The sequence below is a fragment of the Micropterus dolomieu genome, linkage group LG14 (genome assembly GCF_021292245.1).
Source record: "Micropterus dolomieu isolate WLL.071019.BEF.003 ecotype Adirondacks linkage group LG14, ASM2129224v1, whole genome shotgun sequence".
In the NCBI taxonomy this organism is placed as follows: Eukaryota; Metazoa; Chordata; class Actinopteri; order Centrarchiformes; family Centrarchidae; genus Micropterus; species Micropterus dolomieu.
This window is the reverse complement of record NC_060163.1, coordinates 15,974,474-16,002,277: the sequence shown is the minus strand read 5'-3', so window position 1 is coordinate 16,002,277 and position 27,804 is coordinate 15,974,474. Positions and strand designations below refer to the sequence as shown.

The 27,804-nt window shown below is 41.6% G+C and overlaps 2 protein-coding genes across 3 annotated transcripts; one reads left to right on the top strand and one right to left on the bottom strand.

Annotated features, from left to right (window-relative positions):
- Positions 1 to 593: 593 nt before the first annotated feature.
- LOC123983164 (protein phosphatase 1 regulatory subunit 1B-like) lies at positions 594 to 15,025 on the bottom strand. Of its 2 annotated transcripts, none has more exons than XM_046069301.1 (5): positions 14,730 to 15,025; positions 7,413 to 7,508; positions 6,550 to 6,625; positions 2,045 to 2,173; positions 594 to 1,946 (listed from the first exon to the last, which is right to left on the bottom strand). In XM_046069301.1, the coding sequence occupies exons 1-5, from the start codon at positions 14,856 to 14,858 to the stop codon at positions 1,813 to 1,815; spliced, it is 564 nt and encodes a 187-aa protein (XP_045925257.1). In that variant the 5' UTR covers positions 14,859 to 15,025; the 3' UTR covers positions 594 to 1,812. The 2 variants fall into 2 exon arrangements, with proteins under 2 accessions (XP_045925257.1, XP_045925258.1); XM_046069302.1 differs by having other exon boundaries at positions 7,425 to 7,508.
- A 4,923-nt stretch (positions 15,026 to 19,948) lies between these two features.
- LOC123983333 (neurogenic differentiation factor 2-like) lies at positions 19,949 to 23,428 on the top strand. Its single transcript, XM_046069556.1, has 2 exons — positions 19,949 to 20,040; positions 22,342 to 23,428. Exons 1-2 carry the CDS (start codon positions 19,967 to 19,969, stop codon positions 23,426 to 23,428), a joined length of 1,161 nt encoding a protein of 386 aa, XP_045925512.1. The 5' UTR covers positions 19,949 to 19,966.
- Positions 23,429 to 27,804: the final 4,376 nt, after the last annotated feature.

Here is a 27,804-nt window from a genome sequence, read left to right as displayed (position 1 = left end):
TCAATGTTTTTGTTATTTTGATCAGTGTAGATCTGAATCTGAGAATATGATGTGTAATTAGAAGTACTGAACATTGGGCATCTTGAGTTGCTTATCAAATATTAGCCAAGGACTCTAAAACAGATATAAATGATTGTCCAGACTTTGTTGATAGATTTAATTAAGTTTACAATGGCAAAACAGTTTATACTGTGGACAAAGACAAAAATATAACCAAAATTGGTTCTTGGCTTATCTTAAAAGATATTAAATGTGTTTAATTCAACTGCTTTTTTTTTTTCAAATTTTAGTGATCTTGTGACATCTTTAGGGACAATGTAAAGAACACAAATAGTGGTGTACATCCAAGGCTGTTTACAAATGCACAAGAAAAAAATGTCATAAAAGGGCAAAAACTTGCTCAGGGCCCTTATTTAATAAAACCCACTCTCATTTACTGTATTCAAACATATGACTCCGTTTGGGTATTGAAATGCCAAATAAAGCACTTGTAAAGCACTTTGTCTTTCTTTTCTCAGAAAAGAAATATGATTGGAACATTGAACTTGCTGCAGATTAACTCCACAGACATACAATCACACGAACAACAACTGCACAATATAACTGTTTTATTAGCAACCAACACAAAACACAATTTATCTACAATGTCAACTTATAATATATGTTGCTTTTGAAAAAATAGGTCTTTTCTCAGTTACCAAACATCCTCTCTGCCATCCCAAACAGATCATGCGTGCTAATCGCCATGTTACAAAAAGCCCGTGCATAATCAAACCAGAAAAACTGTCCTGCATTATCATGATTAGTCAGATTAGTCTGATATGATGTGATCTGGTCTGCTGTGGCTTTGGTGGCGCTCAAATGCTCAAATGTCTACAAGGTTGAGGAAAGCAAAGTGAAATAGTTGTTTTTAACAGTTTGAAAGCATCCTTATAGTTTTTGGGTTACATTCCAATATGATTTTGTCATCTTATCACTCTTTACTGTATTTTATAATGTAGTATATCATGTAATAAAGTGTATCATATCTGTGTATCACATACAATAACTGCAAGACCTTAGTCTCAAACTGTATGACACATACTATAAAATAGGAACCTCATCAGGGCCCTAAGACATTTTTTCACTTTGATCATATCAATACAGATATGATTGAATCTTACATGTTTACATGTATGCATTAGATAGTGTATATGTTATCTGCAAATGTAGGTTTGTTACCGCTTGTATAGAAATTTTATCTTGAGCTGTGTGCATCATCTGCTCTTTCTAATTGTTCTTAAGGTGTGTGTTTTAGCACCAGTATCACTGCATGACATGCCCTGTAGATGATGTGAATAAAGGTGATTCAAAATCTGATTCTTCACACATGGATATACTTTGAGCAACTCTTAGAATTCTGTTTAATCCTGTTTAACCTAAAAAAAAATCCACAGTTATTTATTTGAGAAAATGCCACTGTTCTTAGCAGTTCTCATATTTTTTGCGCAGTGTCCTTGGCTGACTGGAATTTAGCCCTGGCATCCTTGGTTGACTGAAATGTGATGTCCTTCACAAGTCTCCAGTTAAACGTTTCCTCATACCTGCTCATTAATATTCTGACCTTCCTTATTGCCCGTCTGTTTTCCACATTCTCTCTCTCTCTTCCACACTCTTCCTCAACTCTTTTGTCTCATGCAAGCACATACTCACAGACCAAAATAACATACACTCATACATACACCAATGCATGCACACACATGGCCTATATGTGTGCTATGCAAGTTTGTTCCTCACTAACACTCAGTTCTCCATTGGAGTCCTCTTCTTTTGTCATTCTCCTTTTCTTTCCTCTCTTTCTTTTGCCTCCTTTTTGTCTCTGTGGTGATGGCTGAGATCAGCACTTCCTGTCAAACTGTCTGGCGCAGCACACTGATCTTTCAGTGGTTTGCTTTCTTCCTTTAGATCTGGCAAGAAAGGGAGTTTTCAAAGTGTAAAATATGTCTATGTGTGGTAGGGTACATATGCAAGTATAAGATGTGAAAGACCGTGCTGTCTGACCCACCTGTAGCTGAGATTGTTTGCTGGCTCTCCGTCTCATGTTCCTCCTCTTCATCCCCAGAAGAGGGTTCCTCTTTGTCCACAGAAGACATGTCTAGCGAGGACAGGTGGGCCTGGGCCATCCTCTGAACAGCTGAAAATACAGATCAATATATAGAATAAAGTAGCACTGTGCCAACTTTAAAAACAAAGATCAATTTAAGCCTTTAAAAAACATATAATGGATGAATTAATTGACAGGTGGATATAAGAGATTATGTACTGTATGTCTGTGTTTAGATCTTTTGGCCACTTGGAGGCAACAAAAATACATCCAGTTGTTAACGAGCAACATAAACTGGTGATGTAAGTCCAATATTCACTCTTGTTTTAGCTCTGATTTTGTCTTTAAAATATTGGTCTTGAGCAGAGGGTTTGTAGAGCTTTTTCTCTGAAAACTGCTGCCTGCTACGGCCTATTGTGATGCTGTGAGAGTTGTGAGAGCAAACCAACACAGAAGAGAAAAATATAATGAGTTGAAACTCACTTAAAGCTGTAGGTTATGCAGTGCAGTGTGTCTCACAGAAAGTGCTTTTACGGTTATGGAAGGAAGGAATAGTAAAAATAAAATTCTGGATTTCCCTCTGATGTCCTCTGGCTGCTCTGCTTCAACTCTGTGATTTCCTGTGAAGTTTCCTGATGGACAGATAGCTTTCCTTTACAACTAGCTGTTGCTAATAGTAGGTCCTGTTATCAGCTGGCTCTGAACCAGCAGTCCAAAACTTCTAGGATGGCTAGCTGCATGGCTATCTGAGTAGCTACCTTAGTAGCAGCTGCTGTTAGCAGTAGTTAACTGCTAAAGTTACCAGTAACATATAAACTATAAATCGGCAAAAATGGAGGCATGGAGCTAAAACTGAGTGTTCAAAACAGAGGGGGAAATGACGTGCTGATGCAGTGGACAGTATGAGAAATAAAATGTGCTTTTTGAACATTAAAGCATGTAAACCTTTTCTAGTAGAAACCCTAAATACAAGTATGAATCTGAAAATGAGCATTCTACGGCACCTTTAAAGGATGAGCCATTGGTTCAGTAAAACTATATAAAAAAGTGGTGTTAAGGGGCAGCCCTCTCATTGGCCTGTAACCACACCCAACAGTGATGGCATGGGGTCATGGAGTACACTTGTACATCACTGCTGCAAGGTGCGAAGTTATGCCACTGGAGGTCAGAAGTTTTCAGGGAGTCTCACTCTTTACGTACAGTACAGTGGCAGTTTCATGACAGACAGATAAAATATATATAATATAGTGAGCTACATTATACTGAGCTACATTATTTCAACAGCAATTGTGTTATTGTTTATAACAGGTATAACGTATCACAAAATGGATATATTAAAAGAATCTGGAGGATTGGGCAGTCACATTTTAAGTGTTTCAAGCAATCTGTTGTGGTAGCAGCCCGGCTGACGGTGAGTGTCCTGTTTATTTCTGTTTTTTTGCTTGTGATTCTATTTTTCCCTGGTGTTGTGTCTCCTCCTTTCCCCCTGCATGTGCTCTCCATCTCCCTCTCTCTCTCCCTCCGCTCCTGAGCCCAGCCAACGACCCGCACCTGCACCTCATCAGCCTCCTCCTCTGCCTGCCACACCTGCCAGCAATCAGCCTCATCTCTGACAGTACTTCTACCCCGGTTCTTCCTGCTTGATCGTCATTGCTCCTTACCCGGTCCACTCACCTCCGTCCTCCGTTCCGTCAGCTGGGCTCGCCACCCTGCCCTCTCCCCTTGGACCTCTTCCACGGCGTCCTCCCGGCTCCTCCCCATGCCTCTTTGCTTCCTTGGTCCCCAGTGCCCCCGGCTCCCTTGTCTCAGTCTCCTCAGTTCCCCGTTCCTGTGTATCCCCAGCGTCCGCCTCTCCCTCACCTCCACTCCCTCAACCCCTTTTTCCCTTCAATAAAGCCTGTTCTTCCCGAATGTTGCGTTTGGATCCACTCTGTCCCCACACCACAACAGAACTATCAAGCCACAAAATGGACCCAGCAACCATCTTCCAGGAGGCAGCGAATCAACTCTGCATGGAGTTGTTGGAGTTGGAGTAGATGTGGAGGGACTCGAGTCATGGGGGGCGACAAGAGGGCTCCTCTGACTTTTGGCCAGGTAAAAGTCTCTCAGAGGCCGTGGCTGAGAGACTCCATCCCTGAGTGGCTGGCCAGGTTTTTCCACCTACCCGCTAGCCCCCAGTGGACTTCTTCCCGACCTGCTAGTTGCAGGCTGGGAAGCGTCCTCCTGTCCTGCCAGGCCCCTGCCGCTGACCCCCAACCTGTCCCTCCTGTTCCCCGGCCTGCTAGTGCCGCTAGCCCCCAGCCCGATCCCCGACCTGCTGGCGCCGTTAGCCCCCAGCCTGATCCCCGGCCGGCTAGCCCCCAGTCTGGTCCTGATCCCCAGCCTGCTAGCACCGCTAGCCTCCAGCCTGTCCCTCCTGATTCCCGGCCTCCTAGGGCCTCTAGCCCCCAGCCTGCTCTTCACGCCCCGGCGGTGGACCGACCAAAACCTACTCTGTTGGTGGTCCGGCCGACCCCTGCTCCTCGTGCCCTGTTGGTGGTCCGGCCAACCCCGGCCCCCCATACCTTGTCGGAGAACCGACCGAAGTCAGCCCCATCGGTGGTCCGGCCGACTCCCGCTCCTCGTGCTCTGTTGGTGGATCGACCGGATTCAACCCTGCCGGTGGTCCGGCCAACCCCTGCTCCTCGTGCCTTGTTTGGGGACCGATCGGGTTCAGCCCCGTCGGTGGTCCGGCTGACTCCTGCTCCTCGTGCCCTGTTGGCAGATAGATTGGCTTCAGCCCCGTCGGTGGTCCAGCCGACTCCTGCTCCTCGTGCCCTTTCAGCGGATTGATCGGCTTCAGCACCGTTAGTGGTCCGGCTGATCCCTGCACCAAGGCCGTCACCCAGCCCACGGCCCAGACCACGCCACCTCCTTGTTCCCTGTCCACGGTCCCCAACCCTCCAACCCCGTCTCTGGTTACCCCTGCTCCTGCTTCGGCGCCGGCCCTCAGCCCAGCAGCCCCGTCCCTGATTCCCCCTGCTGCTGTCTCGCTGCCGGCCTTCAGCCCTACTCCCCGGCCTCTGGAGAGGTCTCGCCCTAATCCCCGGCCTCTGGTCTCGCCCCACTCCCCGGCCTCTGAGAGGTCTCGCCCTCATACCAGTCGCCCCTTAGCCCGACCTCCGGAGAGGTTACGCCTTCTCCGCCGGCCTCGTGGTCGGCCTCCAGGGGCCTCCGGTCCTCGCCGTCGACCCTCTGCTCGGCCCCCTGTGGACCTTAGCTCAGGCTCTCGACCTCCTGACCTCCCCGGTTCCCTCTCTGCCCAGCCTCCGGGCCGTCCACCTGAGGTCCCATGTTCCCTCTCTGCCCTGCATCTGGGAAGCCCGCCTCAGGTCCCATGTTCTCTCGCTGCCCTGCCCCAGGGACGTCCGCCTCAGGTCCCATGTACTCTCTCTGCCCTGCCCCTGGGACATCCGCCCGAGGCTCCTTGCCCCCTCTTGGTCCCGCCTTCGGGCCACCCGCATGAACTCACACCTGCCAGCAATCAGCCTCATCTCTGACAGTACTTCTACCCCGGTTCTCCAGTCAACCCCTGCTTGATCGTCGTTGCTCCTTACCCGGTCCACTCACCTCCGTCCTCCGTTCCGTCAGCTGGGCTCGCCACCCTGCCCTCTCCCCTCGGACCTCTTCCCCGGCGTCCTCCCGGCTCCTCCCCGTGCCTCCTTGCTTCCTCGGTCCCCAGTGCCCCCGGCTCCCTTGTCTCAGTCTCCTCGGTTCCCCGTGCCCGTGGTTCCCCGGCGTCCGCCATTTCCTCACCTCCACTCCCTCAACCCCTTTTCCCCTTCAATAAAGCCTGTTCTTCCCGATTGTTGCGTTTGGGTCCACTCTGTCCCCACACCACAACACAATCAGATGTTTATTTGTTTTTTTCCCCCCTTTTTTTATTTAGTCTTTGACAATATGTTGGTAATGATATTTGGTATAGATTATGTTTATGTAAAAAAAAAAAAGAAGGTATAGCATTTTGTAATGAGGATGTTAAAATATAATTTATCACACCAACATTTTCAGTAGAACAATGTAGACATTTTAAGCCTACAAAACAGAAGATAATAATAAGTAATATACATATTTATATCAAATGTTTTCTGTGTCTGTATGCGTGTGACTCTGGGTGTATGTGTGTGAGACCATGTTGCAGCTGTGTGCCCATCCTATAATCCAGGATGATCCAGCACAGACTCACAGCTGTCTCTGCTCCTAATCTCACATAACACACACATTGTCTCTCACACACACATACACACACAAACACACACATACATAAACTCACACACACACACACACACACACAGTTCTCACTTGGATAGGCGCATATTCCAAACAGATATAGACCACATGGCAGTTGCCACAGCAGAATTAGGTCTCCCAAATTCTCTCATTTTGTGTAATTCATTACACAGACACATTAAAGACAGTGTGTTTACCTTTAAGTGAGGGTGGCTGGTAGGCTGACGTGTGAACCAGTTTGGCTTTCAATGCTCCATTTTCCCCCAGAACCCACTGCAGAATTAAAACATCCAAATCATTGTTTACATATACAGTAACGCACATATGCACAGTAACCTACATGTTTTATCAGGGGAGTCCATTAAAATACCAGAGACTCAGATAAATTAGAAAATATAGTAAAATTGCTATTATTTTGTTAATTTTGAAATGGTAGCATGAAGGTAGAAAGGCAGCCAAGATGAGACATTCCTTTAAGATGAAAAGGTGTGATCCAAGAGACACAAAACAATTGCATTTAACTGTCAGCCGTATTCAAAAGAAACCAATTTTTTGGTTTTGGACTTAACCAGAGTCAATTTAAAGACTTGCCATTCACCACCTGTCCACCAGATGCCCTTGGCCCTTCCCACCCTTTATATCTTCCTTCATCCTTTTTTGTTTGTTTGTCTGCATTGCAGTCCTATTGCCTCGTGACAGATACAGAATTGGCTCAGATTGGATTTTTTTTTTGGTGTGCACCCACTCCCACTGAATATACCTCCTGCCTCTGATGCAAATTTGCAACATTTCTTAGAATGCCTTTCTTCAACCACCAGGCAACAAGTCTGAGAATGCTGCATTCACTTTGTGTACATATAGAAAATTTAAGTGATTGTTTAACAATCAGGAAAACATTAAACTCACACCCCTCACTCAAAACACACAGACTTGTCATTGCATTGTGTTCTGGTGTATTGAGGCAACTGGCAGAGCTGGAATCTCTTCAGCCTAAAATCATATCTCTGCTCATTAATTCTGAAAGTTTTTGGTGGATTTTGAAGGCCAAAATAGTGCACACCAGCTGAGCTACCTGATGAGGGCCAATTTCTTCGTCTGGTGATGGTGGGTCCGTCAATCTGAAGAGCGTGGCTGGCGTCGGTCTCCGACGTCGAATCTTAGCAAAGAGAGAGAGAGATTGAAGACTTGAATGTGCATATATTTGCGCATGTATGAGCTACGCAAAACCCTGACACAAACAGCCCCATCCATAAAAACAAGGAACAGGGTGTGACTGATGTGAAAAGGCTTTTATTTAGCTTTGTGGATCTTCTTGCAATGAGAAAATGCATATTATTACATAACAACATTCAAAACATTGTAGTCCAGACTTCTGAATGAAGATTAAATCTGGTCATAGATGGCAGCTGGATTACTTTTATTTGTGGCAATCATTTATGTTTTTCAATTCGTCCAGTGTGTTATTTTATCATCAGATGGATGTCGAATTCTACTTAAGCCCTCTTGAACAATCTTACATCATTCTCCCATATAATAGCCCTCTTGCCTTCACTGATTGGTGCTGGGTGGTGGCTTGTTCACAGTATAAATACCGGTGTTCTGTTTCTTAGGTTTTACACCTTTCAACATCATGACAGTTTTTTGTCCTGTCCAAATAGTTTTGCAATCTTTTCAGTTACTATATCAGTAAAATGAACATAAGGCATCATTATAAAATTATCTCCAGCTATTGCAGCTATTGTCACGACTGATGTATTTTTAAATGCACGTGTTGGATGCTACCTGAGGTCTCCACTCAGGTCATAAACTGTGGGCTCAAAAACGATATTCTACATCTGCCATCCTGTTGATTCCTCATCTTCCCATGTTCTATGTGTGGAGCAGAGTGAGTCATGGAAAGCAACAGTTATGCAACTGATAGGAAATGTGCTGAAAGATAACTTTAAAATCTAAAGTCAGTTTCAGTCTGATATGTATATATTTTGAGGAGCTCATACTTTACTTGATGTAAACTGTTACATAACAACTTAACAATGCAGTTATTCAATCTGAATGGGTTTTCTAACTAGTACTAGTACTTTATTGGAGTAATTTCATTGTATGCTTATACTTACACCACTCTATTTAAGATGGAACTATTACTGTTACTGTACTACATTTATTTTACACCTATAGTAACTCGGAACTTTTATATTGAGATTTTAAATAGGAAACATTTTATTTATTATTTATATAATATAATGCATTGTTACTAATAAAACTACACAAAGTATATAAAGTAGTTAGTTAATGAGCTCTACCATGACCAACTACAACCTGAAAGTACTCCTTATTCAAGTATTAATAATTATGATCCAATAATATAACACTACAGGGGCTACATACTAAATACTTGTGTGTTGTTTTCTTCACCTGTTTTTATGATTTAAGCCCAAGCTACACCAATGTTTGATTATTTATAGTAAAATAATAAACAATAAAAAAACACCACTGTCTTCTGCCTAAGAATAACTAAAAGTGTTATGAAATAAACAATAGATGCATCACTCTCTCTATTTTGTAATGTGTTGTGGTAATAATATCGTGAGATACGAGCGGCTGCCAAGCCAATCACGGGTGAGAGTGTAGGCATGAAATGTGTGGGCAGTTTCCACGCTGGAGTAACTCTTTTCTCCTTCTTCTTCACTCTGCGTGCTCATACATATTCATCACTCAGACACTAGAATTAAATATGCTGCCATTGTGGAGGAACAGATTTAAATATGAATTACAAAGCATCCAATTAGAGGTTGAACATGAACATTTAAATGCCGCAATCTAACAAACATGAGCAGTTCCACACACATTGACTGACACACACGCACATCTCTCAGGAAAAAAGCATGTGCAGTCAAAGGACCAAGCCACAGGTGAAGCACCTGTCTGAGAGCCTTTTCAGACACAATGACCTTTTCTGAGTGTTTTGTTAACACGCTTGCCAGAAGGTCAGGCCTCTACAGGGAACATAGTGTTTTCAACAAGTCCTTTTGCATGTCTGAAATGCCTGCAAGTGCCTGTTTTGATTTGTAACTGATTTGTTTCACATTTTTTAGCGTGTGCATCTACAGTAGCAGGGTTTGTAAGAAACATTTTAGCACATTAGAATATATTCATCCTCTTGACTGGGCTAAATGGTGGGATATAACAATCTTCAGTGTGTGTGAGCAGTATGTAACCTACTGGTTTGCTGAAATTTGCTATTATTAAGGATTTGTTTTGATTTTTGACTTATAATTTTTGACAATAGCTCTGCCATTACAGAGTTGAGTTAGTTTTGGTTTTTAAACATTTATTTAACCAGTCATCCTGACTTATTGGACAAGTACTGTATTTTTATAATGTTCAATAAGGTTTCAATGATTCAGTTTTGTTTGGGATGACAGTAGCAATAACTGAATGAGATATGACTGCTTTACAAATCTAGAATAGGCTGTTTTACAAGTAAAGTGGTTACAGTAAAACTTTTTTGGTATTTGAATTTCTCAATGACAACTGTCTTCTACACAAATGGCTAAGTCTGTAGAAAATTAAAAAACATGTATTAACATGTCTGTTTCAATGGGCAAAATGGCCTTTAAACACCCCACCATTTGGCGGTGTGGTATCTTTAAAGAATAATTAAAACACAGCTGAAAGTCATTTTTGACAAAGTTTGCATAAGCCTATACATCTTGAAAACACAAAACTTTAAAAACGAACCTAATGCTTTATGTTGTTAGGTGCACAAATGGTATGTGTGCATTCACTGAAATATCGCTCAAGGTTTTACACACCATCATACAGGCTGTATAACAAATCATATAAATAAACTTGATGCAACCAGTCATACACCATGCTGTGGCCAATGAGAGTAAGGACAGCTGGACCAAACACTGCACCAACTGTGCATGTCGGATGTGTTTATACATTTTTCTGCTTCAGGTTTTATTGCCTGTTTGAGAACTATGCAGCAAAGTTTGAAATGCAGCAGCTACAACCACACTGCCACAGAAAATGCCAGAAAGAAGAATTTAAACAGCACAGGAATTCTGTTAAGTGCTCACATAGTAAATCATTAAACCCCCACCTCATTTTTTGGTAGGTAGGATGATCTTCAGGGTAACCTAACATTCAATCTGGAAGTTTATATTGCGCAGTGACAGCACTGGGTGGGTTGTGTAGGCTACTAAAGAACCTTTATGCAGAAATATCCTATCTACCATGCATTGGAAGCATAAGTCCATTTGCCGTGCTTTCAATTTATTCTGCGAATAATCCTGTGTTGAGCTTGATTTGAGGTTCAGGAAAAGATCAATGAAACCTACTACTGCCATTTGACCTTTTGTTTTCCAGTGAACATTTTGAAAGAAAAAATTAGATGAGAGTTGATTAAAGAACTTCACATCTGTACATTCAACTGGAGTTACTGTATCTTCTTCAATGGCAAGCAAATGTGTTTTTCCTGCTACCTGCTACCCAATTTAGGAATAATGTGTTAACAGTAGCAGAATGTAGGCTAGGTTTGTTGAATAAGACCCTACTGGAGTTTAGAGCTCTTGGCTGTCCTGCTGTGAAAATTTGTTCTTAGCATTAGCTGTCCTTGCCCTTGATTCAGGCCTCAGTCATCCACAGCTAATCTCTTTGGTTTTAATCAGTCATCTCCTTGGCTGGTGATTTTTCTCTTCCCTTTTTGTACATGCCTTCTGTCAGTTATCTTTCCCTTTTCCCCCTCCCTCTCGTCCTTCTCAACTCAGGACTTTTTATTTATTCCCTCCCACTCTTTCTACTCATCTCTCTGCCTGTCTCTTTATCCGTGCTACTGCTTGCCATTTCAGTGCTAATGTTATGGTCGTGTTTTGGAAATGTTGTACACAAGCTGACCCACACATATTCTTCTTGAAGCCCCATAACACTTGCACAGGTTTTAGTCACTCTCAGTGGGAAAGGGCAGCAGGGTCTGCCTTTCACATGGGAAACAAGGGATGATATACCCTGACCAAGTCTCAAAGGGCTGTATGAGAAATCTATTGGTGTGACAATGACCAACTTTGCACTTTTATCTCTTGAGCAGTCATTGCTGAGAAAATAATACATTTACCCCATTCCTCAGAATCTAAGCAGGGCAATGGTAGATTACAGGAAAGGTGGCATCTCTATCATGGTTTCAAAAAGGGCAACAATAAAGGCTCCTGATCAGCTACCAGAGGTGGAATGTTAGGACTTGATATTTCTCTTTTTTATTCCACTTTCTGCTTGTTCTCCACTACATTAAGGAAATATTGTACTTTTTACTCCACTAGAGTTATTTGACAGCTTTACTATTTACAACTTTACAAATCAAGATTTGCTGATCTAGAGAAAATTAATTGGCAATTAGATGGTTTCAGCTTTGGTTTTCAGCATTTTGAGAAGTCGATGCTTTTAAAAAAAATATGTTTAATAATCTTGATTTTTTTTTTACTTGTGGTTGGACAAAACAAAGCACTGTGAACATATCATATTTGGCTCTGGGTAACTGTGACAGAATTTCAGAATTTCTACAAACCGTACAATCAAGCAGTTGCAGTCCTATACAAAATAGTTAAATAAACTTCACCTCAACAAGCTACTCAACTGTAAAAGCCTGCATTTACATTAGTGCATGAGTAATAATAATAATCTAATGCTATCACATGTGATAGAATAACAGTCACAGGAGACATTTTTCTGCACAGAGTATTTTTACTTTCAACACCTTTTCCTAATCATACTTACATATTTTTCTTAAACCTGGGGTAGGCAACGTTGGAGAACTAGCAAGAGACAGCTAGATTTTGAAAGTATCCAACTGAAACAATTCCACCCCCTCCCTATAGGCTTCCCTCCAAAGCCACATTTCCATGTGCATTAAGTGCATGGGTGGATCGCGCGTAGGTAGTTATGGTAGATCAGCCAATGATTTCATATAATGTTTGGCCGTGCTTTTTACAGTCCTGAAACAACCACAGATCGTTTTTTTGTTTATTGTATCACAACAAAAAATGCTTCTGAAATAAATTGCCTATAGTTTTAAGTATAATTTTCAATGCAATCTTTTTACTGTGTGGTATTGGTACTTTTACTTGAGTAAAGCGTCTGAATACTTCCTCCACAACTGTCAGCTACGGTCAAAGTCCCTTGAAGAAAGAACCATTTCCCAGAAGCATGCTGGGGTCACTTATCCAGGAGGGTAGCGGTTTCAGCATTCACACATGTCTCAAGGACAGTTGAGTCTCATCCCACATGACAGGACCATCAGGCAGTATTTCTAATTAACAAAGTGGCAGGCTGTACTGCAAAGTTAAGTTTGAAAATAAGGAAGAGGAAGGAAAATAGAGAGGGGGGTTCTCATGCATGCTGCCTAAATTAAGGATTATAAAACTTATTTTGCAGCTGAGTGACTGTTTATCCCTTCAGCTGGATTGCTGGTATGTTAAGTATTGAAGAAATGCCTCAAATCGCCAGCTCATTTTTCTCCACTATGAATCTCAGCAACAGGTGATATAAGGATCCAATCCCCTGTAAATTGCAACACCAGAGTTAGGGCGCTTTGGTTGCTATAAGAAAACGTATTATGATACAAGAACCTTGTAACCTTTTGCATGTTTTGCCAGAGAATGCTGCTGCTTTAATTCCCAATAGATCCACTGTGGAAGATTTGAAGTAATCTTACTTGGTCCTGTGCTAGCAAACTGCCAGAGCGTCTTAGAAAATTGACTCAGCTCACATGATGCTGTCAATAAGCATTTACGGGTTGGAATTTATGTAGGAAGGGGTCTTTTAATACTATGGAAGTAATGAGCAGTAGTAGTAATGGTTTGTTTCAGACCAGTAACAACTTACCATGAAAAAGAAATTAACACATCAGATCAGGAGGAGCTAGTTTAACCCAAATAGTGTTCTTAGCTTTTCAAAAGTACTATGATGAGATTTTTATGAAATCTGCCACATGAGGATGCTTTAAAAAAAAAGCAAATGACTAGGTAAAAAAAGTAGTCTAAAGCCTTAGAGACTGCATGCTGGGCTGTAAACAGCAGTGGTGTGAGAAATATCTGAGTGCCTATATTATTGATTTATTAGTTTATTTTTACTTTCCAGGCGAAACATGCTGTCCAAGCAGATGTGCCATGAAATCTCAAAATCTTCTACTGGGAAGAGGATTCTGGACATTGCACCTGGTCTCCAATGAGATTCCCACCAATAGGGAGCAGCAGGCTCTTAAGACAATAATGCCTTTTGTCTTAAAAGCGGAAGAAATCAATAAAGCAGAATTTAATGGAGGAATGGAGTTGGAGTTACCTTGATGATATTTATGGGCGGCCATTGCCAGACTAAATGCTGGTCTATATCCATACTGCACCAGCAAACATTATTCCTGTTGCATGCTGCACTATTTTTCTAACATAATGTCTACAGTACCAGCTCAGCATGTTTCAGCTGCATTTACTTTGGAAAAGTTCAGCATAACCTACAGAAAACTGAGTTATGCTTGATTTATTTTACATAATGCACTCACCACCTCCTTCTAACATGACTAACAATGTGACCTATCTTTTGCTTTACAGATGTGGTGAATGCATTATTACTCAGGCACGTAATCTCATTTTTAATATTACTAACGGTGCCTTTATCCCTCACTTCCTCCTCCTCCTACTCTTCTTCCTCCTCATGCATGCCTTTTGAAGGGCAGAGATGCCTCATCACTTTTACGGGATCCAAACCCCCCCCCAAAACCTGAGGCTGCACAGCTCAGCTTAATCCTAGTGCTGCCCATACCCTGCTGCCCACAGAGAAATACCCAATGTACAAACTACAGAGTTCTGCAAAGTCTAGTGCTAGACTGGTTATGTAACTGTCTGTCAACCTCAATGGCAAGTCCTGATGCTTCAGAAGCCACAGAGGAGGGCAATGCTCACTTTGTGGATACTTAAAAGTCAGGATGAAAGTTGGAAGCACGCATGTTTCAGATTTGTATCTTTGTACTTTTACCGCTTTTGCCAGGTAGGCTAAAACCATAGTCCTCTGTGTCCATTTACCTTCTTAAATAGTCTATAGAATAAAGCTGACAATGTGCTCTTGAACCTCACAGTCTAAAAGTAGTGCTTATGTGATTAGAGATTATGTTTTAGGCTGCACAAAAAAGGGACACAACACACTGGTGATCCTGAAATGGGTTTGGTATATGACCCAGGTCTGACCTCATTCTTCCACACACGCGCACGCGCACACACACACACACACACACAAACAGACAGACACATACACCACCACCACCACTATGATGACCATCATCATCATCATCATCATAGGCTTCACACCACAATCCCCTATATGCTCTCACCATCTCCACCTGCCGCGGGTCCAACTGGGTGGGCACGGCGGAAGGCACGGAGAACTGGATCTTCCTCCTCGCATCCTTGTCTGCCTCTCGCTCCATCACCTCCGTGTCTGCGGGCAGCAGCGGGTTCATGGCATCTAGCCTGTCACCTCCACAGCCAGGCGTACAAATGTTCAACTAAAAGTCCGATTTAACAGCCTGTGTAAGCTGTATGGTTCTGCAATGTATAAAAAGATAGGTTTAAAATAATGTCTCTGTTAGTGACCAGCGGCATTCCTCTGTCCCACCAGTCCTCTGGTCTCTTTGGACTCTTGAGTTGCGTTTGACAGCTTTGCCTGCTTCCTCCTCTCTCACGTCTCTTTCTCCCTCCCTCCCTCTCTTACACACTGTCCGTTTAGGAGTGAAGGTGGAGGGGCGGGGGTGCGGGGGGTGATGCTTTCAGTTGCCGTCGGAAAATGTCTGCAACTGGAATTTTAAAAAAGTGGCCCAGAAAGCAATTTCCCCTGAGATCGGCAGAAAATAAGACGTTTCTAAAACTGTCAAGATGTCATCAGTGTTACAGAAGTTCAAAACACTTTCTTTGAATTTTACATAGGGCTTATTAGTAATGGCATTTATTGCAGGGAGAACGTGTATTTTTTTAAAACTGCGACCTCCACAAGACTGTCTTGTAAAATAAAAAACAAAACAAATGATCGCTTACTTAAAATAATAATAAACTATTAACAGAGCAAAAGAAGGTGCCATTGAGTAAAACTGAATAAAATTTAACCAAGTAACTATTATAATAACAATAGCAACTACTTAATTACTATATTCAGTTATAAGAGACAATTAGAAGAGATTATTATATTAATTATTTTCTGACAAAAGGGACATTGCGTGCAATATCATGGATATAGATCAGCCATATACATATAAATATCAACCATATGTAGTATATCTGCACTTGAGATTTTCGTACACACATAGCTATATGCAACTCACTAAGAAGCAACTTCAGGAAATGTGTTTATTGGTTATTTTATATTTGCACTAATCTCTGACATGCAACTGCTGCATGACAATTTCCCTCAGGATGAATAAAGTTCTATTTTATCTTATTTTATTAAAAAATATCAAGAAACATCATCTACTGGTGGCTGTTCTTTATTTTCTTGGCACGAACTGGATGTGACTTAAAACAAGACATTTCATGCACAGTATCTAAGAAAGTTGAGAACACAGCAATTCAAAGTCCCCTTTGTCAGCAAACCACATTATTTGCAATTGTAAGCTACTGTTCATGCACAATGTGCAGTAGTACATTCTCATTTTTTGATGAGGAGCTGAAAGATGGTTGCAATCAGCTGGACCTCTCACACTTGTCACCAAGTCATCATGAAATCCTGTGAAATGCTTCTCAAAGTAGAGTCAAAAATCAAACTGCTGTTTCTCAGATAGCTATTTAGGCTATATCATATATACTGTAAATGGTAGACCACTTGGAAATGCATTGCCATGGCAACAGTTTCTCTTCACAGTGTTGAGTGTTGGCAGTCAGTAAGCATTGTGTCAGTGTGTGGAAGTGCTTCAGAGTAAGTTCGAGGAGAGACAGAAATTCATGTGCAAATGTATAACAAAAAGAGAGAAAGACAGAACTTCTTTTCAATTAATGTCAATAAATCAGGAGACCATATCATTCCTGACCATGGAAACACAAACAACTGCTCCATAGTTTTGTAAATTATTGTGCATTTAAAGATAAAAAAAAGGGGTGACACAAGGACAAAGAAAAACATAGAACAACAACCACGGAATCTGTGTGAGGTGAGAGAAAGACGCTTTCTTTTGTGGATATAATCTTTGCTCACTGAGTGTTTCACACATTTTTGTTATCAGACTAATTGTTGATTTTCCTCTTGGCTTGGTAAATACTTCCTCTCAGCTCTCATGCAGTTGGACTGGAGAAGTATAGCAGACCGTCCTGTAACAAGGGCGCCGCCTGTATGATCCCGGTTCCCACAGGTTCACCCTGTACTGACATGAACTTGAGAGAGGCTCTGGATCTCTGCCAGCTCCAGAGAAAGTTGCTGCTGACAGCAAACTCAGAGGTCTTCAGATGAAAAATAGAACTTGCACCTTGGAAATTTAAAACAGCCCGTCTGTGGCTCAGTTCACTTACAGTTCAAACTGTTACCCTTGAAAAGTGAACACGAGCATTTGTTTGTGTCATCTAATGTTTAAAACAGAGGAAATATTTTCAAAAAGAGAAGACATGCATGGAAATACACAACATCACATGTTACAACCACACAGCATTAAAATACACAGAGCTGCAGAGAAATACTGTATAGGATTATAGTATTATGACCACAAAAGGTAACTGTAATGTGCATTTCATCAGTGTCAATATCAATGATGCGGTGAGCATTGTTGTCTTTTTTCATACCACCACTAGGAGGTGTCTTATGACTTCTGCTGTTTGTGTGATGAACACAATATGTGATAAACACATGTTTTATTTAGTCTAGAAATATTTCAAGTAGATTTGATCTTGCAGGAAGTAATGCAGTCAACTTGGGACTGCATTACATCCTGCAACACCTCAACTTTCCAGGGACATATGCAAGGATCCTGTTCATGGACTTCAGCTCGGCGTTCAACACCATCATCCCGGACAACTCAACCAGCTCACTGTGCCAGCCTCCACCTGTCAGTGGATCACAAACTTCCTGACTGGCAGGAGTCAGCAGGTGAGGCTGGGGAACATCACATCCAGTACCTGGACTATTGGCACTGGCCCCCCCAGGGGTGTGTGCTCTCCCCACTGCTCTTCTGCCTCTACACCAACACTGCACCTCAGGACACCCATCTGTCAAACTGACGACACAACGGTCATCGGCCTCGGATGGTGATGAGTCGGCCTACAGACGGGAGGTTGATCAGCCTGCTCTCTGGTGCAGTCAGAAGAACCTGGAGCTTGACACGCTCAAAACTGTGGAGATGATCATGGACTTCAGGAGGAGCCCCCCACTCTGCCCTCCTGGAATCCTTCAGGTTTCTGGGTTCAGCTATATTCCAGGAGCTAAAGTGGGAGCCCAACACTGACACTATCATCAAGAAAGTCCAGCAGAGGATGTACTTCCTGAGGAAGCTCAACCTTCCTAAGGAGCTGCTGATCAACTTTTAAACAGCCTGTTCTCTGCACATCCATCACTGTCTGATTTGGATCTGCCAACAAAAAGAACAGAATAAAGCTGATTCTGATTCTGAATGAAAGTATGAACCATTCAGGTCATTCCAAAAAAAAAGGGTTAAACATGATTTGCATTTGACTGAGACAAGCTGGACATTTCAGATAACAACATCATGATTTCAGAATATAAATGCATGGAATACATACAGACATTAGGTTCAAAGCATCTTTGGAAGATGAGCATAGTGACACGTGTTGTTGTCACACATTCATTTCTAGAAAGTCAAAATTTATCATTAGCAAAACAACATCTATGACACCTTACTAAAAAATAAACTGACTCCATGTCCTGTTTAGTGTTGAGCAAAATGATGACATCACTTTCAATATTTTGCTCCAGACATGCACAAGCCTTTAATTACCAGTAGATGTCACCCACATGTAGCATGAGAAAGCACATGAACTGAGGCTCCTGTGTGAACTCAACCATCCAACTGACTGACAATGTGCAGAGAACAGCTTTATTTTAAGGTTACTTGTAAAACCAAAAAACAAGCAGTTGCAGCTATCACCCTTGTTTCTAAGCTAAATACTCCTTTTGACCTCCACATGTTCCGCTTTAAATTAAACCACTAAAAGTCAGTCCGAATAAAACAGCACAATGAACCAGACTCTCATCTAGGTTTAAAATTCTTTAAGCTCATTTTTAAAACTCAGTTTTTGCCATTCATGCATTCATTTGGTTACTTCAGTATTCCCACTGAACTGTGGAATTGCATAGTGGTTTGTAACCCACGACATAATGATATAGGACACCTCGAAATAATAGACTGAAATCAACATAATTAAATCATTATTTTGTTGGGAAACAGATACGCATCTTCAGCTCCTTATTAGTCAAATTTCAATTTGAAGTGTATCATTGTATTAATGACATATCGTCCTTTGAAATGAAATGCTAAGTTTTTTGTCTTTAAATTTTTAAAATTGTTATAAATGTGATTACAGCATGGAAAAAGACTAAAAAGGAACCTCTATGTAATCACAATTTGAAAATGATGAGGGTATTTTTCACTAAAACCACCAAATTAGTCAAATATAATGTTCTTCAGTTCTTCACAGTTGTGTCCCTCAGGATGATTACACATGGGCACCGTGTTGGGGTGTGACCCTACAGCAAGTCTTCATCAGCAGAGGACAGGGCTGGACAACCATGAGCAGAAACATTTTGATCTAGCCATTCAGACAATTTGGTTTGCTTCACTGAAAATGGAAACGGTGAGCCAATAAAGTGTACTTCAGCAACGTTATGGCAAAGCCTTCCAGTTCTATTTTTTCATTCTTATATTGCCCCTCTCTTTCTCTCTTGTCCTGCTCCATCTTCTGGCCCCTCTCTGCAATCTGTGCCTCTGCCACCTTTGGCACCAGCCCGCCCACCGGCACCGGTGCCAAGCCTGGCAACCCAAACCAAGACGCTCTGCTTGGCTCAGTTCAATTGACTCGTTTAGGCAATTGCACCCTGACTCTGATCTTTATGGCGGGTCCCTTATTTATCCCAGGCCTTTGTGTGAAGGCAGTAGTGTTTTCTGTCTTGTCAGTTTCCTGTTGGAAACTCAGCTTTGCCTTATAACATTTCTATTGGGATTTAGTTGTGCCTATTGGCCTATTTGGGGCATTTTCTACTAGCACTAATCATGTAATTTAATAAATTTCCCTAAAGGGTTTATTTGTATTTTTTGTTGGTTTATTCATCAGCTTTCCCTTATCAAACAAAATCATTACCCTATAAGCAATCCTTTAACAATCCAATAAATGAATGATATCATTCTAAAACTGATAATTATAGGATTGCTTTAATTATTTCTGGTAAGGGGATTGTTTTCCTAAACCTTCTCTATGAGATTAACCCCGTTTTTCCCAAAGATGGAGGCTAACAGAAGCTGTTTGAATCCAGTGCGTTTTTTGTGCCATTCACTCCTTATTCCATTTTCTCTTTCAGCTCAGTGACAGATGGCGAGTCCCTCTCCCCCAGGGGTAAGCCAGTCTCTGTGAATGCGGCCGCATGTCAATCACCGGCTCTCATGTGATGGCTCTTGCCAATGACGTGCCAGCCATATGGGCCTGGCATCAGAGCTGGTATGTAACCCACCCAGTCCTGCCTCTGAGGTGCCACACGGCTCCCTCCACGCGTTTGGGCTCCGGATAGCAGCAGCAGCAGAGAGAGAGACAGAGGGAGAGAGAGACAGAGCAGGGTGGCGAGAGAGGAGAGAGAGGTGTGAGAGCAGAACACAGCGCCTCGCCTGCACAAGCATCCGTACAGGGCGTGTGGATGTGATGCCCACCCGGAGAGAGATGGTGTAAACAAACGCGCTTTGCCCCGTCACTGAGCTCCACCGCGGAGGTAGGTTACACGTTTCCAATCAATATTAAGACCATCAGATGTGGATCAAGGTTTGTTTTTGCCTTAGTGTGTGTTAGCCTGTTGTATTGTGAGGGAGGAATTAGAGGCAGAGGTAATTGCATTTATCAAAATAAGAGACTGTTTGCTCAAATCTATTGCGTCTTTTTCCTCGCATGCGACGTAATCTCTTTATCTCTTTATCGCTGGTGTTATCGAAGATATTGATCCACCTATTACGTTTAATTTGAAAGATTATATCTATCTATATCTTATTGATCACTATAAGATAAGCTGTCCTAGCACTTTTGTATTCATAATTTTCATTAAATTACTTTAGAAAATGAGCCCTGGAGAGTGAATTTGATATATTTTTTTGGGAAAACCGTAGAATAGAAAACCTAAAGAGGTGCACGCGGGCGCGCACGTGTGTGTGTGTTCCTGCACGATGCGCGTCAGAGCACTGTGGGGGTAGAATTCTCCATAGAGATACACAGGCTAATTGACAAGGTATTGGTTGGCATTAATTACATTGTGCTTACAAGATTAGGAAAAAAAATCCGTCCTTGGACTCCACCGCACAGCTGAGCTCAGACTACTGGAAGAATCCGTGAAGATTAGGAGATGCTACAGCATTTATATTAGTTTTAAATGTCGCTTTAATAAATAACTTGTCTTTTTAGCCTGAATTATTGCTCATTATCATGCCAGGAATCCAGGGGGAAACACTTCCAATAAATAAGCTTTCAAATTATGAATAAATATTTAATTAAAACCTGGCACTGAGACCATTTAAATACAGCTTTGATTAACCCTAAAATCTGCATTTTTATTTCAAGAAAAGAAAGGCGTCCGTGAAGTTAAAACGACAGTCCAGGTCGACACTCCATCGGAACTATGAGCCGGACTAAAGTTCAGCAAAGGAAATGTCAGTAATCGTTTTTTTCTGTAGCCTGCGTGGTCTCGAGTGATGTCCAAAATTGGCATCATGAACCTGGAGAGGCTCTAGGTCCTGGTGGCATATGTCAACTGAAATATCAACGATTCATACAGAATTATTTTAATAACATAAATCTTCTCGAGATGCTCTTTGGGATAAAGTCCTTTTAAAGTGGATTATTTTTATTATACATTTTTAAAACTGTTAATTCAGAGACATAAAAATGTTTGGGATCCTGTGGTCCAGTGTGAGGCCTGGCTGTGCTGGAATTTCTCCAATTTATTGGACTGAGGAGGCACCCGCACCCCTAATGCGTCCCTGGGGGACCGGCTGAAGCAGGTCAGCACCGCTCCCTGCGCCGAACTGCTGGAGGGCACAGACCGAAACACATTTGGAGGCCGAGGGGTGGCCCCGACTGTTGCTTTATGCCATTAAAATAAACTGATTTTATAAAATAAAAATTTAAACAACATTTTTCAGTCTTTCGGAATCGGGAATCTTTCTTACTTCAGTTGAAGTCCGGTAAAGAAAAATTTGGGGTGGAAATCATCAACACCACACACAAACATTTAATACGGAGATGTAGCCTATTCCTGTTTTAAGGCCCCAACTGGATTCATGTCAGACTAAACATGAGAACTGGGGTTTCAATTTTCCCACATAGAGACAACATTTAATCCAGTCTTTAATCAAAATTTCCTATAAACATATTTCGTACAGCATGTCCGGATTTTGGGTTTATTGGATCAAAACTATCTCATAAAAAATGAGAGAAACATCGCTCACGTGTTTTAAGTGAACGACTTTCTAGATCTAAAAGCTGGAGTACAAGTAAAACTTAGTTAAAGGCCTAATAAAAACAATTGTTGGTTTTCAATTATAAACTCAAATAGGCTAAATACCACCGTTTCAAGTCTGTATGAAACAAACGGAATATTAATTGTAGTCTATTTTCCCCTGGGTGAGGGACATATACAGCCTGAGGCCTTGTGGGAGCCCACTGAGGAAGGTTCTCCTGCTTTGACAGATCGTCTATGGTGCGTAAACAGCAGCAGGGCGCAAAGCAGCCCAGCTAAAGCCTAGACTGTGTCTTTTACAGGTTGCTTGCCACGATGTTGAGCCGGCTGTTCAGCGAGGTGCTGCCGGACGTCCAGAGACTCGCGGCTGACTGGGTGGAGGACAATGAGAACGAGGACGGCACGGCCAAGGAAGATGAGCACGAGCCCTGTCATCTCGGCGAGGACGACCTGGACGAGCCACTGGAAGGCAGCAGCCGAGCTGAGTCTGAGATGGCCGGCGACGATGATGAGGACGACGATGCCGAGGAAGAGGAGTGCGAGGATGAAAACAGTGGAGACAAACCCAAGAAGCGCGGCCCAAAGAAACGCAAGATGACGGCGGCGCGCGTCGAGCGCTCTAAGGTGCGCCGAATGAAGGCAAACGCGCGGGAGCGCACGCGCATGCACGACTTGAATTCTGCGCTGGACAATCTGCGCAAAGTGGTGCCATGCTACTCCAAAACCCAAAAACTCTCCAAGATAGAGACTCTGAGGCTGGCCAAGAATTATATATTAGCCCTTGGGGAGATTTTACGCAACGGGAAACGTCCAGATGTGGTGACCTACGTGCAGATGTTGTGCAAAGGCCTGTCCCAGCCCACTACCAACCTGGTGGCAGGTTGTCTGCAGCTCAACACCAGGAACTTCCTGACTGAACCATGTTCAGATGGAGCCCGCTTCCACATGCCCAGCTCTCCTTTCTCTGTCCACCCCTACCCGTACCGGTGTTCCCGCCTCTCCAGCCCTCATTACCAGCCCGGAACCGGTGCGCTTAACTTGCGGGGCCATTCCTACAGTGCTGGGTACGAGGCCGTGTACCCGCCGGGTGGCACATCCCCTGACTATAGCAGCCCGGACTACGAGGGGCAGCACAGCCCGCCCGTCTGCCTGAACGGCGGACTGTCCGGGAGACAGCAGGAGCCTTCTGAGACAGACAGGAACTATCATTACTCTATGCATTATTCCGGACTGACCACGTCTCGACCCAGTCACAGCATACCTTTTGGGCCCTCTGGAGCGCGCAGTGGAGGTGCGCACTCGGAAAACATTCCACCTTTCCACGACGTGCACTTGCATCATGACAGGGCGCCCCCTTATGAGGATCTCAATGCTTTTTTCCACAATTGAGCCCTTACAATCAGACGCATTGACCTTATAATGACAATCCTATAACGTGTAATATTGTTTGGGAAACAAGAGGAGCTTCTGAAAGGATGAGATATGTGGCGGCAGAAAGAGTCTCCTGATTACCTTCTGTATTCTACTGATGTCATCCCTATACTGTTGTACATCCTATCAAAGTGTGTCCAGTAGTATCCTGTATGCAGAATGAGTGCAACTGACATAAAAAGATGTATAGGCCTAAACATGTTATGACACAAACAACAGAAATAAAAAATGTTTTGTAATTGTCTGATATGATTGAACATATCTTCTTCTGAACATCAGGGGGGCATTCACTCTGGGGCTTTGTGAACATGGAGGCCCAAAGCAGTGGCTAAGTCGTTTTCATCAAATAATCTCAGGTCAAAGATAGAACTTGGTAACTTCAGGTAAAAAAAAAAAACTTCTCACAAATTAAAACCTCTTCTGTAATTATATCATCTGGAATCTTTGACTGCAAGTAAATGATTAAAAAAATGGATAGTGCCTACAACAGGCAAGTCAAAGATATTTTGAGTCACTTACATTTTTTGTCTGTTTAAATTAGACATAAAAATTGCTTTTCAAAGGATTTAGCTGTCGAGATTGTGCAGTTGACATGAATGTAGTAAAAGTAATTTTTCTAGGATTGGTTAGTTAGTTGCTAGTAAAGATATTTTAATTCTATATAAAATGATCTAAAATATCACATATTGTGCATACATGTGAAATAAACTTAATTTTAGATTTTGCTGATTAACAATATGGGCTTGGTTAAACTATAGAAATCAAAATGTTATGTACAGCCATAGCAGGCGCAATTTACACAATGCTCCATTATTTTAAAGCTATAAAAATGGGTTTAAATACATGCATTGGCCTGTCACATCTAAAATATCTTAAGAACAGGGCAAAATAACAATGATAGCCAAAATATCTGAAATGGTAGGCCTACTGTATAGGCTAATTAGATTAAGTACCACTTAAAATTGAAGTTATAGTTTACAAAATGCCTGTACTCAAATAATTCAAATAAACACTGAATATTGGACAGTTAAGCTCAAACAAATATATAAAATAAACTGATAAAATTAGCAGAGTGATAATATATAATACATATAATATCAGCTGTGAACTGCATATGATGAAAGACTGTATTTTTTAGACCAAAATTTACAAATTTTATTAGAATCTTACACCCCAGCTTGGACATGAACTTTAAAGTGGCCTTAAATTGATTTACCCTTCACAAGGACTGAATCCTGTCAAACATGCAAAAGGTGTGTTTTCTTATAGATCACATTGGGTGAAATGATTGAATTAGTGAGCCTGAGATACTGTGCATATTACTCAGCTGCAAAATTGTTGGCTATACACAGAAACAAGGAAGTGTAAATACACATGCATTGAAATAGCCTACAAACTATATGTGAAGTAATTTGAAATTCCAGGCCTGTTCATGGGTGAGCTGCCACTATAGTGACTTAGATATTTCGTGTTACTTTTCTTGTTTTAACAGAAAACATTTCTATGCCTGAGCATTTTGAGACATGGTGCATTCGTACCTCAATAAAGCTGCTGACCAAAACCAAATCAAATGATTTTAAACTAGAAATGAACTCTTTGAAACCAGAGACTTAGAGACTTTATCTTTTGTTTAGTACACTGTGTGTTTGACTTTAAGCTTTTAGACACATTCAACAATATAATTGACAAGTTAGAAATTGAAAAAGGCCTCAGGCACTCGGAGCAAGAGACAGAAAAAGTACCAACACCTTACATTCTGTCAGCACAAAGGGCATTTTTTAGGTGAAAGTGCACAATTTGTTCTCCGGAACAGGGGAATCTGGGTCTGGTCACAGCGGCATAGTTTGATTCAAACCGAGCACCTTTCAGACTTCCCAGGTGAGTGTAAATAATACAATTATCATCAATTATCACATTAAAATATCTGCATTAACCTAAAATTACTAAAGGAGTAACTGCTCGATAAAGCTTTTACTTTTTGGTCTTACAAAATTCTTTATTTAAAAAAAGCCTGGTTGCAAAAATTTATATTTCCACTCAACATGCTCATTCGGCAGTTGTGAAAATGCAAAATACAGGATATTCAAAATTGCAAGAGATGCACATTCTTGGTATTTTAAACAATATCATTGTTTAAATTGAGTGTGAGTTTATGTCGGCTAAATCAGATCACATCACTGGTGATTTCTCAAATCAATAGTGTGAGCAGGCTCCATCTTTGGACCACTGCCCTGGGTCCCATATGTTGTTGCGGACGTCCAGGGGAAATCAGCACCGGGCACCGCAGGGAAGAAAGTGTCCCATCCAGCACTGACCCAGGCAAAAAAAGGAACAGAAGAGAAGTAAGCAAATTCTACATTGCAATTTACATTGCAAAGCTTCCATTTATTAACTGTGATAACATATTTTTTTACATTCTTAGTTTGATTTCATTTTTGCCTCAAAAGGCCCATCTGACTCACCACTTCAATGACAGAGGGCAGGTGCAAAATCAGGTGAATCAACGGCCCATTGGTTTAAAATAAAGAAGCCCAGGGACGGGACACACACAATTGCACATGTGAAAACACACTCACACATACCTCTCACCACAGATTATATACACAGTCCAAATGGTAACCACCACAACCAGTAATAAATATATAGATAAATAAATAAACACATTTGACAAATATATTTTGTCATAATATATATATATATATATATATATATATATATATATATATATATATATATATATATATATATAATATAAAGTTTATTTATTTGTTTTCCAGAGGCCTGTCTGGAGTTAATTTACTACCACCCACTCAAACTATTATAGTTATACTCCACTACGAGGTTTTGGGTTTTGTTTGGGTTTTGGAAATTTCTCTCCTGTGTATTGTCCTACTTTATTACCTGTCCGTGTCTTCCCGTTCATTACCTGATGTGTCTCACCTGAGTTTAATCACCTTGCCTTCTTGTGTGTGTGTGAGAATATATTATCCGTAGTCCTTCCTGGTCTTTGTCAGTCTGTCATCGATTATGTCGTGTGCATTTGTCTGTAATCGTTGTCTTTCTGTGGAGTTTGGCCTCAGCTTTTCTTTTGTCGGTGGACTTTTGAGTGAATGCCCGAGCCTTCCTTGGATTTTGCTTTTGTTTGTAACTGCTGCCGTTGAACTCTTGGTCCAAAACCATTTTTTTCCTGCCTCAGCACCAACCTGACACATCAGAGGTAAATTTTGTACTTTTTACTCCACTAATTTTACAGCTGTTGTTTAATATTATTAAGATTTTACATTCAAAACAAACATATCAAACATGCTCTGTATACCTTTTATGTATAAAACTGCCCAACGTTTCATAAAATAATTCAACCTCCCAATAAAATAATACATACCAGTATCGGGGTGCCATTTTCTGCACTGAGCGCTTTTCCTTTTGATAGTTAAAGTACATTTTTATATTGCAGTATTCCTACTTTTACTTACGTGGAGGATCTGAATAGACATAAAATCAAAATAACAGGGGCTTAGATACCCAGACATTTCCACATTATGCAACTTGATATGGTTTGTTAGACACTCCATGTCTGGTAAATGTCCATGTCTACCAACAACTTCACAACGTGCCCAGAACAACGTTGTCACAAAAGACATAAATAAAAAACATTTTTTTAAAATATCTTTAAACTGGCTAAAAATAAGATTTTAAGATGTCATGCAGGATTAAAGACAATGTTTTTGTGGATTTTTGGACTATATGCACAACTCTGCACATATGTGTGTTTTGCATGTGTGGCCTCCGCAAGCTTCCCACCATTCACTGAAGCCTAATAATCTCAATCTGACTGCAACAGACAGCAGCTGAATAACCACTTCTAAACAAACCCAACCATAACCACCATATGTACTGCCATCACACGTTTTGTGTACTCCACACTACTTCATCCTCTGGCTACATTTATTGTCACAAAACACATCAGCAGTGCTGTCTGTGCCAAGCTGTCACGATTGTGTTAAAGACGTAAATACAACTGCGTGCGTGTCCATCGCTCTGATCTATTCTCACTTGATTCCTCAGTGAAATGATTCTGTGAAATTGTGATTGAATATTCTCTGTATCATATGCAGAGACATTGTTTAGCATAATTTGATGCCTCCCTTGAGTGCTTTCAGGGCACTGTCATCACTTGCCATCAAAATTACTAATAAACATAATGGGACAATGCACTATTTTTGCCACACAATGTTACTGGTATATACAATAGCAGGTTACTTAGAATGATTGGAAGGTATTAGTCAGCTGATTAAAAAAACGGAGACTGCAGCACAGAAAAAGTGAAGCTATTT

Coding starts and splice junctions, on each gene's coding strand:
- LOC123983333 (XM_046069556.1), top strand. CDS start 19,967: ATGTCAATCACCGGCTCTCATGTGATGGCTCTTGCCAATGACGTGCCA. Junction 20,041..22,341: donor TGGGCCTGGCATCAGAGCTG/GTATGTAACCCA, acceptor TGTCTTTTACAG/GTTGCTTGCCACGATGTTGA.
- LOC123983164 (XM_046069301.1), bottom strand. CDS start 14,858: ATGAACCCGCTGCTGCCCGCAGACACGGAGGTGATGGAGCGAGAGGCA. Junction 7,509..14,729: donor ACCCGCGGCAGGTGGAGATG/GTGAGAGCATAT, acceptor CTCTTTGCTAAG/ATTCGACGTCGGAGACCGAC. Junction 1,947..2,044: donor GCAAACAATCTCAGCTACAG/GTGGGTCAGACA, acceptor CTTTCTTGCCAG/ATCTAAAGGAAGAAAGCAAA.